Below are 17466 nucleotides of genomic sequence, written 5' to 3'. Positions count from 1 at the left end.
TTATTTAGTAAATAAAAAACAAGAGCACGCAGTTTCAACAATAACAAACACGTTTTGTTAGGCTAACTTTTCTGTGCATTGTCCCTCAATTTGGTAGAATTGGTTGCCGGATTTTCGAGATACAATCGAAAATCAATGAAATCAAAAATGTGTTGGTTTTGTTAAATATCTCAGGATTGATTGATGGCGTCTTTAGCTAATTTTGACCCAATATCGAAGTGTGACAAGATAGCACGATTACAACATGTGGAGATTTGCTGGTTGACAGATTTGCTACGTTGAGTAAAAATATTCATGCTCTCGCGCAGATTGATTCCCACGTGGATTGACTGTAACGCTGACCTTGACAGTTGAATCGATCCATCCCAGCAAAGAAATTCAAACATTCAATGTTTTCAAAAATCCTTGACCAACGCAGCGGAAAGCACTTTGCCTAATAAACGTTGCAGTTCTCTAAAGTAGATTTATCTCAATCTCAACATTTTTTTCCACCCGTCTAACAAGCTTTTCCATTTCGAGCATAGCATAGAACTCGTCATCATTTGTGTTTTTCTACTATTCGTGATGCTTTTATTTTGCGTATCTATTTTTGACATTAAAAGCATTTGCGCCTCAACATCCGAGTGTTGGTTTGTTGTTTTGCTCCGGTTTCAAAGAGATGCGCCATGCCTCATTCAAAGGCACAAACCTGAATACAGACTCAAACAGAAGCTTTTGCTCTAGGTCTCACACTGTCATACATGTACTGTAGATTGGTTCAACATTTAGGCATATTTGAAGCTTTTTTGAAACGGTGAAAACAATTTTCATGAATAAACGCCAGAACTTAAAATAATTAAGAATTAAGAACTCAGAAACTGGTTTAAAAGATTAAGTTTGTTTAAGTTAATATGAAATTGCATGCAAATATCTAATCCATATCCTATTGGGCTGATTAATGTTTGTTTTATTACTCTTCAATTAGAAACAACATTGGTAGGAAGCAGTCTTGAAGCAGTCTGGTGCACAGGATTCCATTTCCACGCCAGACCTATTATTTTCCTCCCATTTCCAGCACACGCACCAGCCAAAACACTCTGCTTTTAATTCCGTTTGTTCCAGTCCATTCGCCGGAACTCGGTCCACCGGCTCCGGCCATCACTGCCGACGGCGCCAGTTGCTGCCTCGGCAGATCCGCGTGGCCCAAACCTGTGCCAACCAAAGCACAACATTCAACCCTTTAAAGCCTCACAAACCGCAAATGGATTCAATTCGAAACCGTTCCGAGTTTCCCATATACATATAATTGACTTGGAACATCTGACCCGAGCGCTCAAATCGGGCCACGGGAGCGTCATTTTGAGGTCAAACTGGGTATAGTTTATGTGCGTAAACAGCGAAAACCAAAACCAAGAACATCAGAACCCAACGAATCGAGGTTTGTTTATCGCCGTTGAATGCGTACAGCTAACTTTGCTCATCTTATTAGTGGCGGTGAAATAATCCCCTTGTGGGTTGTACAACCAATATTGGTGGTGAAGCTTAAATATCGTCAAGATCGCGCTTGTCGCAAGTCAATTTTGTGCCCATTTGAGTTGAGTTGAGGACGCCATTTTATGCGGCATTTTGACGTTCACAGATCCCCAAAAATCGTTTTCAAGCCATAGATATTCAATGACCCCATGCAATTTTGTCACTACGATGTGAAGTTTATGATTATATCGTGCAATTTTGAGACAATCTGCAAGTGTGACAACTTGTCGAAAGGATTTTTTTTTTTGATCTTAAATCGAGATTCCGACAGTCATATTCAACCATATTTTGGGACAATTTTCCCCAGGTTTTGAGTTTTCCGGGACAGGCGGAAATTATGTTTAAAATCTATGGAATTTATTCATATTAATATTCGGAACATTTATTATACATAAAGCACCAAGCGTCTCCAGCATAATGGATGGATGAATGGATATTAGGGTGACAATAAAAAAAAATCGACATCAGAGATACCCTCTGACTCGATTCCTAATGCAAAAATAAGTATCTGTGCCAATTTTGAGCCAAATCGGTTAATGCTAAGGGGTCGCTTTTCATCGTTGAAGTTTATATTTGGGAAAATCACGAAAATGTATGGGGAAAAACATCGCTTCAGGATTTTTGAAGCAGGTGGCGCAGGTCTCGCCCAAAATTGTCCAAGTGTGAGATGCTCAACGATTTAGTCGGTTTCAGTCTGTTGAATCTACCGACTAAATCTACCGACTAATCGGCTGATTGTTTCACCGACTCCTATGCTTAACAAAGGGATCGAATGAGCCTACAGCCAAGTTCACATGCGCAGGCTCTTGTTGCTCACAATGTGTAACCCCCCCGGAAGTTTTTGCAATAAATCTAAAAAACTAACCTCAAATCTCTTCGCTCCCTAGAACAAAGATTGATGTTTCGGTAATCCAGAAAGCTGTAGCAGGAACAAGTGGTGTCATCATGAGCTATTTGGCCGCATGGGCCATCTTCCGGATCACCCAAAAATTACGTTTGTCCTGAAAACCTGTGTAACCTGGCTTTGTATTGAAGCACCTACAAAATTATAAAAAATTCTAAATTAAACAACAATCTATCAAGATTACTATAATCTCAACTTACTGCTTTAACTTGAGCAATAAATGCTCTACTTTATTTAAAATATAATCAAAATAACTGCTCTCTTAATGAAATAATAAAAAAAACAAGATTTTGTCTAAGTCCACTTTGTAAACAATACCAAAACCGATTTAATCAGTCTAGTCGTAGGCCGATTCTGTAGGGACCGATTAAGTCTAGCATTTCGTCGGTTTTGAGAACTGTCAAATTTTTATGGGGATATTTACAGCTGTGAGCTTTGTGGTCCCGAGACCTTCACTGCCCATGTTTGCATAAATGTCCCATATGCATTTTCAGCATGTTGAGAAAAGGGGCTTGGAAATACACAAAGATTTGATTGAAAAATCATTTAACTCAATCATAACTAACCCTCTAGCTAATGCTTTTGTTGATTTACATTCAATATTTTCCTAATTCATTGCTTTCCAAATGTAATTCTCATCAAACTCAAAATTGCCAAAAATGCATATGGGTCATTTATTCGAACATAGGCAGTACAGATCAGAAAAAAAACATTTGATTTTTAATATGTTGTAGTGTTCTTCACGAATAGCCCAACTACTCACTTGATTTTCTATCCAAAGGTCATAAGTACGTAACCTTTCTGTGCATGAGTATAGGTCCAGTAGCGGCCTCAAAAAATGATTTATAAACAAGTATTACTATGCCTGTCGACAAAGATCATTACTTTTAGTTTATTTTAATATCGTTCTTTATTATGAGTAAAATTTCCAAATCACTGACAATTTTAACACCAAAATCTGTACCGTCCGTGCCACTTCTCCCAATTCCATATAAGAAGCCTGCGGAAATTGCACAGTGTATTTTCCCAATAAAATCGGCATGCCGAGACCAGCAATATCTTCTGTATTAAAACATACAACAGTGGCCGCCGGGGCTGTGCACCTAAAACGGTATCCTTTCTGCATGGATGGCGCACTCTTATCATTTTATTTGCCTTCCAAATTTTCCTGACAGCACCCAGCAATAGCAGCAGAGAGATACTCATTCACATCTGTTGGAGGCAGTCATAACCATCTGTACCTATCTGCTTGTGAAATCGAATATCGCTGTGAGTCTCGTGCGCAGGCAGATACGATACGAAATACAGGCTGCCAAGGCAATCAGGTGAAATGGTATCCTGGAGGATGAGCCAATCCAGCCACTCCAAACTCGTGGTACTCGAATCAGTCGGTATGGCAAATACATTCATAAGAGTATTGAGAGAGCCAGAAAAAAAAACAATTTTGATGCACCCACGTGTGACGTCGCCTTGGCGTTCACTGAACGAACGAAAGAATTGCGCGACCAGTGCGAAAAATATCGCGAAATTTGCGCTGTGCCAATTGGTGTATTAAAATTATATTACCATACTGAGATCAGGAAAGGAGCAATGAACTTTTGAGTGGCAGTCTGTGCTGGCAGCAAATTGGGTTGTTTATACGAGCTGCATGTGCTCAATTCATCATTTATGTTTTATTTATAGCGACCAATCGAACGGTTTATTAATTTACAACAAGCTCGTTGAAATTTGCAATTTGAGCAAAATAAAAAAGCTAAAAAAAAATAGAAAATGTTGTCAAATATACAAAACCACAAACAGTCTAGGTAAAAATTTGAACCTTATATTGGACCAAAGTGAGTGATATTTGATGTTAATTTATCAAACAATACATCGTCAGCTGTGTGCTATCTTGTGACAACGATCATTTAGTACTTTTCGAGAAAATCGATTTTTAAAGTTTGATGATAAATATTTTCAAAACTATGAATGGTAGAGCCAAACTTTTTGAAGCAATCGGTTCGTATACTATCGTTTAACAAACGCTCCAAGTTTCAACTAATTTGGTTACACCAGTTAAAAGAAACAGTAAATTATGTAAACAAAAATCTGAAAAGCACGTGTCACAAGTGTGTTTTGAAAGTAAAATTGTACTACGTGTCACAAGTGTGCATACCCAAGTAACATTTTTTTCCAGGAGTTCTACAAGAGCTCTTCATGATAGCTACAGAATAGGGGGATAGCGTCGCTATTTTTAGACCACGTTTTCCATTTTTTCTCATCGAAACCGACTACTTTATCGACTTCATTTTGCTGGGCGAGATAGGACGCCGTCTATTTTTAGACGATGACTCAGCACTTTTCCACTCTTGCACTTAAAAAAACCAGATGGCAGCACGATGTAACGCCACGTCCCTATAGCGGTTTGGACCGCGGTAGGATAAAATTCTCTTCAAAACTTCTTCAGGAGTTTGGAAGAGTACTTGAAGAGAGTTTTATCGTACCGCGGTCCAAACTGCTATGCTGTAGCTATCTTGAAGAGCTCTTGTAGAACTCCTGGAAAAAATGTTACTTGGGTAGAATTTCCATACAAACTAAAATAGACTTAAATCAATAGTTTAACCGACGTAATCAGTATATTTTCAAAAACAAAAGCTTGCATTGCCTTCAGAAAATGTGTATCAACCTAAATTTGTGAAAAACAAGAAAAATTTTCCACATTTTCCAACACCATGTATGACGTGTCACAAGTGTGCACGATCATTTTGATGATAAATTGGTCTATGTCACAAGTGTGTATTGCGAAATCCGAGAAACAGAAGCGAGATCCCAAAATAGGGTTAAAGCATCTTATTGTGTTTGTTAAGTATAGCAAAACGACATCATTAACTAATTTTTGACCAAAATAGTCTATGTCACAAGATAGCACACAGCTGACGACATATACACACTGCTGCATTCATATCAGAGGACATACTATTGACAGAAAGATTATTTGAATTTAAACAAATTCATTGTCTAAATTCCATATTTTCTACTTCGTTTATTAATCAGACAAGCTCTGTCCTGTCAGTTTTCAAGCACAATCTTATTTATTGGTATGAAAACCAAAACATTCAATTTGCTTAGCCATCTGAATTAAATTTTTCATGCGTTCAAATATTCCTGGTATACCTACTGAAGCTCAGCTTTTTTGTAATGCGTTTACAGACAGTTTGCAGCAAAGTACGAGCAAAGTCAATATCTCTTCTTATACTTGAAACCCAAGACGTCTGGTATGTACCGGAAATATTCTTTCAAACAAACAAGCACACACCCACTCACCCACAACTCATGTCGTTGAGGCTGCTTTCTTTACTACATTTTACAGTGTTATGTACATAAACGCTTTGAGTGTTTGCCACCACACAGCCCAGTGCACTGTGGGCACACAAAAAGCAGGAATCTTGGGCAATTTTTATTTTAGAACACTTTTGAAGGTCTCGGTGGCATTTTTCGAGACGAGATTTGTCTGATCACGCTTTCCCTCGGATGGGGAAGTAAATGTTGGTCCCGGTCTAACCTAGAGGTTAGGTCGTTAGCTCAACCCATGTCTAGGAGTCGTCTCCCTGGGTCCTGTCTCGGTGGAGTCGCTGATAGGCAGTTGGACTCACAATCCAAAGGTCGTCTGTTCGAATTCCGGGGTGGATGAAAGCTAAGGTGTAAAAAGAGGTTTGCAATTGCCTCAACAATCAAGCCTTCGGACACCTAGTTTCGAGTAGGAATCTCGCAATCGAGAAAGCCAAGGCAATGCTGTGAAGCGAATAATTTGATATGACTTTTAAATAAGGAATACCAATTTCGCTTCCAGAATTGTTTGAACAGCAACTTTAAATCAACACCTCACCGTTAAGTTTTCCCTTTTATTTGACAATTGCTAGAAATACACAGTTTTACAACAATATTAATTTAAAAATAATCTATAAGAGGATATTTTATCTGGTTTGACCCCCTTTTAGTTATTTTTTTCACTTTTTACCACTATTGAAACAGTTTCGTCCACTGTGCACCAGTTTTTGGGGCCGTGCATGGGCGTTTACCGATCCATCGGCCCATCTCGAGCTCTGCCACGAAAGAAGAAGGACATGTTTCCTCTTTAGAATGGGGTGGCGAACGTCAAACTGAGCTTGTAAAGAAGAACCAAGTTTGTGTGTGCGCCTACGCCACTTACGGTGAGCCAAGCCAAGCTTCGAATTCAATGTAAGGAGAAAATAAGATTCAAAAGCTTTTCCAGCCTCCCCCTCTCTTCTAAGTGATGGCACGGAGGCAAATCTGCACGTACATCCTCGATCCGGAGTCGAATTTGAAATCATTTCATGGTGATATGGGTGGCAGGAGCGATTTTACTTACAGCACGCACTACGGCTCCTCTGTGTCGGAATATAATCTGCCGGCATTCAGGATGTGAACTGCTTCAAATTGGCTTATTTGTCACTTAGGGGTAATGTTGTGGAAAAATCCTCTAAGCTTTCAGATTAAGCAAGATCTGTATATTTATTGCGGTAGACATGGCAATTAGGGACGGGTTATTAGCAACATGGAGAAGATTCAATTTTGCGGTGAATTAGATGGCTTTCGGAGCATGTAACTCATGCTTTCGGAACGAATGTATTGTATTTGGTACTAATAACGTGAAGGCAAAGCTTTATAAAAGCATTGGATCTATTTACAAGGTATCAGGATTTGGAGTTTAAGTCTGTGGAGTTAGAATTAGAGTTGGTGGAATCGAAGTTTTTAGAAGGTTTAGTTCTTGTTCAAGGCAACAACTCTACCCGAGACAACAAAGCGATTCGTCTTCCCCGGGATTTTTTTTCAGATTTCTTATTAGGATGTAACAAAAATGACTTTTTGGCGGTCATTCAGGGTCTGGGGGGCGTACTGAGTCGAAAACCAAAATATGAGCTTCCGCGTTTTTTGGATAGTGCTGAACATGCCAATTAAAAAATTGAAGACAAATGCCCGCTATAGGAAAGGGTTCTCTAATGGACAACATACCCTATTTGAAAAAAATATTTTGGATGAAACAAAACTGAAAGATTATTGCTCATTACTTATTGAGTTATTTGGCCGGTGTAACTTTCAAGAAATTAAACTCAATTAATCAACACAGATAAAATATTTAAAAAGATGTATTACAAGTTATCACGTGTATAGTCCAGACTCGATTAAACGAAGGCCTCGGAACAATTTCACTACAGATAATCGAATCACGATTTTTTTTTCGTTGTCATATTGTTGATAGTCGAGCTACAGTATGACCCATAAACTAATCTAATATGATTAGGAATTTCTAATCTAAGATGGTGGTCAAAATGGCTGTAATAACATCTTGAGCAACACGAGAAAAGGGCGCATAACCATTTTGACAGTTTGCTTATTCCTAACTTTTTCACAAAACTAGAAGTGTAAAATAGCTAGCCTCCCAAACTTTCTCGCAACACTTATGGATTTGTTAAATAGTTACTTGTGAACCGCCCAGCCGAGCGGTCTCGGAATTCGTGATATATCACCGGCACTGATTACACGACGACTTGAATCACTACGTTTATTGACATTGAGTCTTGTTCCTTCTTTCTCACTTTCTTCGGGATCCTCCACGACCGCCGTTGACGCCAGTCCTCGGGCACGACGATGTAGTCCAATGCAGCTGAGACGGCTGACGCTGCTGGGGCTGCTGGAGCTGCTGGGGTCTGACCGGTCTTCCTCGGAGGATCTGGATTAGAGCTGGAACAAGAACTGACCCTCCTCAAGAATTCTTTGGGTTTTATAGTGATCCCCGAAAACTCTACTAACCTTTGTTCTGCTAAAAGTGGTCCCAAGTACCGAAGAACCTAATGAATTTTATCTATACTGATCTCAGCATTTATACTTCCCCTTCTGTATGGTGTCGTGAGTACACCTCAAAATCGGAAGTCCTGGGTTCGAACCATTGTCGTGAAATTTTAAATTATGTTTTCGGAATTTTCCAAATAAGGGGTTTTTCGAGTAGAGTGTGTCTCATGATCCACACCCATGCGTTTAATTTTTTGTTGCGCGACTTAAGTTCGCGGGTAGAATTTGATACGACGAATAAATTCTGCTTGCATGAGCGGGAATGGTCCACACTCTGGAGTGGCTCGGGGTGAGGGTCGTTACACTTGTTATCTCGGAACTTACAAAATAGTTGCAGCTGTTAAAATGCATATGCGCTCTTTTCAAATGTTGCTTCAGACAAATTGAAAAAAAATGCATTTTGTTATTTAAAAGGCAATCAAGTACCCCAATTTATCTAAAATGGGGTTGCACAACTCAAATTTGATATTTAAAAATAAGAAAATAAAAAAAGGAAGAAAAATTTGTCGTTATTTGATTATCCCAATTTTCTACACAAACCTTAAGATAATCGAACTAGGGATAATCGAAACTTCGCATAATCGATTTGGTGGATTTTCCAATTAGATTAAATCGGTTAAAACGGTCCTACTTGAATTACATGGTAGAAGGTACCAGAATAAGGTTAACAATCGATGGCCTACGGCAACATCTCAATTGAAGAAACGACATTCAGTGTTCCGCACACCTTTCTATAAGACAACAATTTTCACTGAGCGTTTCGCAGAAATTTAATCAACAATCAAAACAACGTTTACACGCCAATTCTTTAAGAAGTTTGGTGCTCCTGTGTTGCCTGAACATCTCGGTAATCCACTGAGACTCTGTATTCATTATTCCGGTTGCACGCTTACTTCTTCTTTGGCAAGCTCAAAAAGCTCTCCGACCAACAATAACAAACCCGCAGCAACATGAGCCATCATCATCACCACCACCACTCACCCAAAGCCACCAACATCACACCAGGAATCGGTTTCGATTTGATCCCGCCGGCGTCATAGAGGCGCCATAATGAATTCAATAAATTTTAACCCTTGAAGACATAAATTTGACATGATGAATATTAATTGAAAGCCTTCGCATTATGTATACGTACGCCTTTGGAAGGCTACTGTTCCGGGGCGTCCCGGCCACAGCCACACTGGCGGGGAGCTTTAAGCCATCCGTTTAATGTGTTAACCACGAGGGAGCAGTGAGTGGATGCGTTGAAATTTCGAAAGCACCAGTGACAGAATAGGGGATCGTAACTAATTTCGCCTTTATAACATTTTCTTTTTTTTTTTTTTTGCTGATTTTATATTTCGGTGCATTCTTCTTATAAAGGTGGATAGTTGAAGCTCTGAATTGATGTCTAATTTTCATTTATCGCGATTCTATGAAAAAAAAACTAACTTAATCAACCTATGTGGTTGGAGCCTTCCTCACTTATTACCAACAATGGCTGATATGATGGAATTGTACAGAAATGTCATCTATTTTTTAGATCCGGAATAAAAAAGTACATAAATATCACTTAAGTGGCCATACCTCGAGACAGGGTTGCCAGATCGTCAATGTTTTGGACTCGTTGGAAAGATCTTTTGATAATCGTACCAACGATGTGGTGGTCATAGCTTGAGACAGGGTTGCCAGATATTCAATGTTTTGAACTTGTTGGAAAGGATTTTTGATAACCTAATCAACGATGGGTTGGATAGTGGATCCGGACATAGTTAACATACATTTAAGTGAGATCCGGCTTCCAAAAAATACATCAATATCAATTAAGTGGCCATATCTCGAGACAGGGTTGCTAAATCTTCAATGTGTTGTAGTCGTTGGAAAGGTCTTCTGATAACCTAACCAACGATGGGTCGGATGATGGACCCGGACATAGTTTGCATACATATATGTGAAAACACATTTTTATACATAACTTTTGAACTACTTATCGAAACTTCAATCTGTATAAAACTCGATCTATGGGACCCTAAACCAAGTCGAATGCAACAGGTTCGGGTCAAATCGGTTCAGCCAGTGCTGAGAAACATGAGCTAGTTTGTTGGTCACATACATACATACACACACACATACACACACACATACACACAGACATTTGTTCAGTTTTCGATTCTGAGTCGATATGTATACATGAGGATGGGTCTATGACGTTTTTATACAAAGTTCATTTTTAGGGCAGGATTATAACCTTACCTCAGTGAAGAAGGCAAAAATTGAATGGTTACTAGCAAACCTATTTTTTTTTGTAATTTTCAGCTCTAAAACTTTGTAGAACATTGATAGCCTCTTTAAAAACGACCATGCAAAGTTAGAAAATATACGAAGTATTGCAATGAGAAATTTTGTTCTAAATGGAAATATATGACCCTTCTGGGTAATTGCAGATTCTAAAAATGCATTCAATTCAAGCCTAACATTTCAAAAGGGCACATAAATTTTGTAAACAATAGTGTATCCCTTTCACTCAAATGACAGTTTACATAAGGTGTGAAAGGGATACACTCTTGTTAAAAAAAAGTTATGTGCCTCAATGAAATGGCAAGCACGAATTTCCCTAACATAACATAACATGTCCTAAATCTGTTTACAGTCAAGTTACGAAAAATAACAGAATTTTTTAGCTTTTTTTGTATTTTTTCATGATTGATACGTTTTTTTTTTCGAATTATTGAGCATGCCATCAAATCGGGCGTCCAATTTCACATAAAAGTCCCTTTGACTCCAAATTTTCATATCATTACCATTCCTGGCTGCAAATTTTTGAAAAACACAACATTTACAATAATTAAATAACAAAAAAAATCCTCACAAATTCCTATGAAAATTGAATAGCTTTCAAAGAGCTGGGTGTGCTCAGATCGCTTCCAAATTTTATGGGGGAAAATTAGCAAAGGTTAAACAAACTTTACTCAGCTTAAAGAGCATTAATTTTTGACTGCAAACACCAACGTCAAACTGAATATATTTAAAGTAAAATAAATGGAACTTGTATCTTTTCAGTACACTAACTCCCCTTAACAACAATGTTACCCCCTTCCCTGATTAATGAGCATCCTCACAGAGCACCACAACCGCCCAAAGCCAACGAGCCGGCTCCTTTGCAAGTCAGAGTGGGTGGTGGCATCAGAGGTGGGGTGGGGGACATGTTTAATCGCTTCCATTGTGATGAAGATATCGCCGGGGTTGTATAATTAAAAATACAAAAGAAGCAAGACGGCTGTAAATTTCCATGATGAGATAGACACACTCGACGAAGCAATAAAGCTCGAAACATCACGGTTTATGTGGCCAAAATAAGGACACAGGACAAAGGGCCCAAAAATAGGCTCAATTGCGTGCTCCTCCCAAGTTTGGAGATTCTCCATTTGGAATACACTTAAACCTAAGCGAGTCGCATTGTGACAGCCATAAAACCAAATATTAGCACTTTTAACTAAAAATGTTTTTTTTTCTCTCTCTCTCTTTTCTCATTTCAGTATTCGCTTCTGCAAACGGTAGTGGAAGCGTGCCAAAAGAAGAGGCACTGTAAATTTTTAGCCTCGCCACCGGATCCCTGTCCGGGTCACCGGAAGTTCGTAGAAGTAGCTTATAAGTGTAGACCATGTAAGTACAAAAACAGCCTCATCTGGGACGGTTTCACGCTTCAGTGCCAAATTCGTGCTCGGCCGGTCCTGGGATGACAATAACACTTAAATTATACCATGAACCAAGCGAAATGAGCTACTTTTTATTCTTCAGCTGCGGTTGAAAGAGAGAAAAAGCATTTCTGATGATACAGTTTGCATAAATTAGCGCAAAGTGTGACTATTCGAGTAGAGTGCACGAGTAAAAAACAAGATTCACATTCAAAGTATTAATTAAAGTGAATGCAGCAGAGTCGATTAAATGCACATGTAATTCCCCGTGACAATTCTGTTTATGCAGAACGTAACAATTCTTTCATGCAATTTCATCGTTTGGAAATTGAAATCAAATCATAAATTTTGATACATGTTGCTTTCTTAAAATAGTAATTGAAGAGAAAACAATCAGGAGTTATTACCAACATCAAATGTTCAACACCCCATGAAACTAGATTTCAAAGAAAAATGTAAAAAACCAAAAAGGAATACTCGTTGTGCAATTTGGTCGATTATCATCGGCCTCTGCATTATTCTGAAATCAAATCAATGATCTGTGATGATTACGGTAGCTCGACCACAGTTTTAATGTTATTCAAACTCCGAACACGCTGGGACAATAATCATCAAAAGCCCCGCTAGTAATAACCATTTTGCAAACTAATTACTGTGAAAATTGGTTATAGTAGTCATGGAGCGAACTCAACATAATCATCTTTTTTAGAGGTAGTGGCCAAGAACAAAAAAAATAAACGCCAGTATAGAATTTTGTTGATTGGGGTCGTTGTTAAATTGTCAGTATTCCGAACAATGAATGATTAATTTAGCAATTATATTTTAATTTCCTGTGCGACAGCAATTCCATTAGGGTGCCCAGAATATGGGACTTTTTTCAAAACCTCGTGCCACAAGCTGATTATTAATCTTTGAGCTATTTTAGGACTCTGAGCTTAATATGAGTAAAAAATGAAATTTTTTATGGGAAAATCGGAAAAATGTATGAAAAACACAATTTTCTTACTGTTTGGTCTGCACGGTTCGCTACTTACATCCAAATATTCCCAATAGTGAGATTCTCATTGAAAATTTAATGCTTTATAACTACACAGCAAAAAATTGTGTAAAAATGGAAGCTTTAAAATGGAATGTTTAAAAAAGGAATGTGTAATATTACATCTGTTTTAGATGAATTGCACCCGATAATTTTGCCTATCACATTTTACTCTTTAAATGTTTAATATTTAGATGGAAGGTGTAATTTTTCGACTTCTTCGATGCGATATTGCATTCAACAGTTTTTCGAACTTTCCTCCGACTCCCAATTTGAGAACTGTCAAATTTGTTGTTTTGGTTGTTTTTAACGAGGCACATCAGCCGGAAACCCGTCCTCGAAATTTTTTTTCTGAAACTGGTATATCTTGAAAACTATAAAACATATCGATATGATTTTTGATTTAGCCCCTAGAGTTTTAATTTCTGAACAATTTGCAACTAAGCAAAACTATTTTTACAATACCATTGTTTCAATGTTGGGTCCGAGAGTTCAATGTTGCATGCTGTTTTTGCACTCTACATATTGTTTTTTGATCGTGTAACCCCAACAGGCCAAAAACCACATTGTCAGTCCAAAAAAGGAAGTTGGTACGCGCATCTCAAGACAATTATCTATTCATTGAATATAAATTTGTTTTGATATGAGTTTTCGTTTTTTTATAGTAAATATTCTACAAAAAAATATTTTTATCCAGCCCAAATCATGCAACAGGCACGCGACAGGCAATTTTGCTGCAAACAACAGAAGTGGCAACAGCGCGCCATGCTAGCCTGCTGCTCAGCACTCGGCCAGCACGCGGCACACAGCGAGAACAAAGGAGCCAAATAGGGCCGACTTCATATTTTTGTACGTTTTTAGGAAAATAAATATTGGACGACAAATATCTTTCAATATATTTTTTCACTGAAATAATGCCAACAGTAAATTATGTAATAATATTTTACACTCTAACAAAATTTATTGATGTTCCACAGCGAGATGGGAGCGTACAATTCGTACTCGGCTAAGCATTTTCATCAAGCAACCTGAACATAAAAAGTGAATGAAATTTTATGTAATAATAATGTAATTTGAAACTTCAAATAACACTGGTGATTTCAAAAATGAACAGTGTTTATTCTATTAAAATTTTTGATAATTTTGGTGGACTATTGACCCTATTTCTTCTCTGCTAACTTGCCGGCCCGGCTGGCCTCGGTGTGTGATTGTGTGTGCGTGTGTGTAGGCTTTGTTTTGTTGCAATCATTGCAATCAAAGGCATGGTTTTGGATTTATTTTGGCATTCACGTCGTTTTCGACTGGTAAAGAGAATGATCAAATGAGATAATTTTTACAAAATAACAAAATTACAAAACTACAAAACAACAAAATTACAAAATTACAAAAATACAAAATTACAGAATTACAAATTTACAAAATTACAAAATTACAAAATTACAAAATTACAAAATTACAAAATTACAAAATTACAAAATTACAAAATTACACAATTACAAAATTACAAAATTACAAAATTACAAAATTACAAAATTACAAAATTACAAAATTACAAAATTACAAAATAACAAAATTACAAAATTACAAAATTACAAAATTACAAAATTACAAAATTACAAAATTACAAAATTACAAAATTACAAAATTACAAAATTACAAAATTACAAAATTACAAAATTACAAAATTACAAAATTACAAAATTACAAAATTACAAAATTACAAAATTACAAAATTACAAAATTACAAAATTACAAAATTACAAAATTACAAAATTACAAAATTACAAAATTACAAAATTACAAAATTACAAAATTACAAATTACAAAATTACAAAATTACAAAATTACAAAATTACAAAATTACAAAATTACAAAATTACAAAATTACAAAATTACAAAATTACAAAATTACAAAATTACAAAATTACAAAATTACAAAATTACAAAATTACAAAATTACAAAATTACAAAATTACAAAATTACAAAATTACAAAATTACAAAATTACAAAATTACAAAATTACAAAATTACAAAATTACAAAATTACAAAATTACAAAATTACAAAATTACAAAATTACAAAATTACAAAATTACAAAATTACAAAATTACAAAATTACAAAATTACAAAATTACAAAATTACAAAATTACAAAATTACAAAATTACAAAATTACAAAATTACAAAATTACAAAATTACAAAATTACAAAATTACAAAATTACAAAATTACAAAATTACAAAATTACAAAATTACAAAATTACAAAATTACAAAATTACAAAATTACAAAATTACAAAATTACAAAATTACAAAATTACAAAATTACAAAATTACAAAATTACAAAATTACAAAATTACAAAATTACAAAATTACAAAATTACAAAATTACAAAATTACAAAATTACAAAATTACAAAATTACAAAATTACAAAATTACAAAATTACAAAATTACAAAATTACAAAATTACAAAATTACAAAATTACAAAATTACAAAATTACAAAATTACAAAATTACAAAATTACAAAATTACAAAATTACAAAATTACAAAATTACAAAATTACAAAATTACAAAATTACAAAATTACAAAATTACAAAATTACAAAATTACAAAATTACAAAATTACAAAATTACAAAATTACAAAATTACAAAATTACAAAATTACAAAATTACAAAATTACAAAATTACAAAATTACAAAATTACAAAATTACAAAATTACAAAATTACAAAATTACAAAATTACAAAATTACAAAATTACAAAATTACAAAATTACAAAATTACAAAATTACAAAATTACAAAATTACAAAATTACAAAATTACAAAATTACAAAATTACAAAATTACAAAATTACAAAATTACAAAATTACAAAATTACAAAATTACAAAATTACAAAATTACAAAATTACAAAATTACAAAATTACAAAATTACAAAATTACAAAATTACAAAATTACAAAATTACAAAATTACAAAATTACAAAATTACAAAATTACAAAATTACAAAATTACAAAATTACAAAATTACAAAATTACAAAATTACAAAATTACAAAATTACAAAATTACAAAATTACAAAATTACAAAATTACAAAATTACAAAATTACAAAATTACAAAATTACAAAATTACAAAATTACAAAATTACAAAATTACAAAATTACAAAATTACAAAATTACAAAATTACAAAATTACAAAATTACAAAATTACAAAATTACAAAATTACAAAATTACAAAATTACAAAATTACAAAATTACAAAATTACAAAATCACAAAATTACAAAATTACAAAATTACAAAATTACAAAATTACAAAATTACAAAATTACAAAATTACAAAATTACAAAATTACAAAATTACAATTACATTATACAAATAATACAAATAATACAAATAATACAAATAATACAAATAATACAAATAATACAAATAATACAAATAATACAAATAATACAAATAATACAAATAATACAAATAATACAAATAATACAAATAATACAAATAATACAAATAATACAAATAATACAAATAATACAAATAATACAAATAATACAAATAATACAAATAATACAAATAATACAAATAATACAAATAATACAAATAATACAAATAATACAAATAATACAAATAATACAAATAATACAAATAATACAAATAATACAAATAATACAAATAATACAAATAATACAAATAATACAAATAATACAAATAATACAAATAATACAAATAATACAAATAATACAAATAATACAAATAATACAAATAATACAAATAATACAAATAATACAAATAATACAAATAATACAAATAATACAAATAATACAAATATACAAATAATACAAATAATACAAATAATACAAATAATACAAATAATACAAATAATACAAATAATACAAATAATACAAATAATACAAATAATACAAATAATACAAATAATACAAATAATACAAATAATACAAATAATACAAATAATACAAATAATACAAATAATACAAATAATACAAATAATACAAATAATACAAATAATACAAATAATACAAATAATACAAATAATACAAATAATACAAATAAACAATAATACAATAATACAAATAATACAAATAATACAAATAATACAAATAATACAAATAATACAAATAATACAAATAATACAAATAATACAAATAATACAAATAATACAAATAATACAAATAATACAAATAATACAAATAAAATAATACAAATAATACAAATAATACAAATAATACAAATAATACAAATAATACAAATAATACAAATAATACAAATAATACAAATAATACAAATAATACAAATAATACAAATAATACAAATAATACAAATAATACAAATAATACAAATAATACAAATAATACAAATAATACAAATAATACAAATAATACAAATAATAATACAATAATACAAATTATATAAATTATACAAAAAATACATAATAAAAATAATACAAATAATACAA

The 17466-nt window shown here is 33.4% G+C and overlaps 1 protein-coding gene across 1 annotated transcript in view; it reads left to right on the top strand.

Moving 5' to 3' along the window:
• LOC6043584 (protein eva-1) overlaps positions 1-17466 on the top strand; it is a 346252-nt gene that overhangs the window by 282484 nt on the left and 46302 nt on the right. The window contains exon 5 of the mRNA XM_038262923.1: positions 11782-11908. Coding sequence (XP_038118851.1) covers positions 11782-11908 — 127 coding nt within the window. The remainder of the gene's footprint in view (positions 1-11781; positions 11909-17466) is intronic.

Source organism: Culex quinquefasciatus, chromosome 3 (assembly GCF_015732765.1).
Source record: "Culex quinquefasciatus strain JHB chromosome 3, VPISU_Cqui_1.0_pri_paternal, whole genome shotgun sequence".
Lineage (NCBI taxonomy): Eukaryota > Metazoa > Arthropoda > Insecta > Diptera > Culicidae > Culex > Culex quinquefasciatus.
The sequence above is the reverse complement of the archived record's forward strand: the minus strand, read 5'-3'. Positions and strand labels throughout refer to the sequence as shown.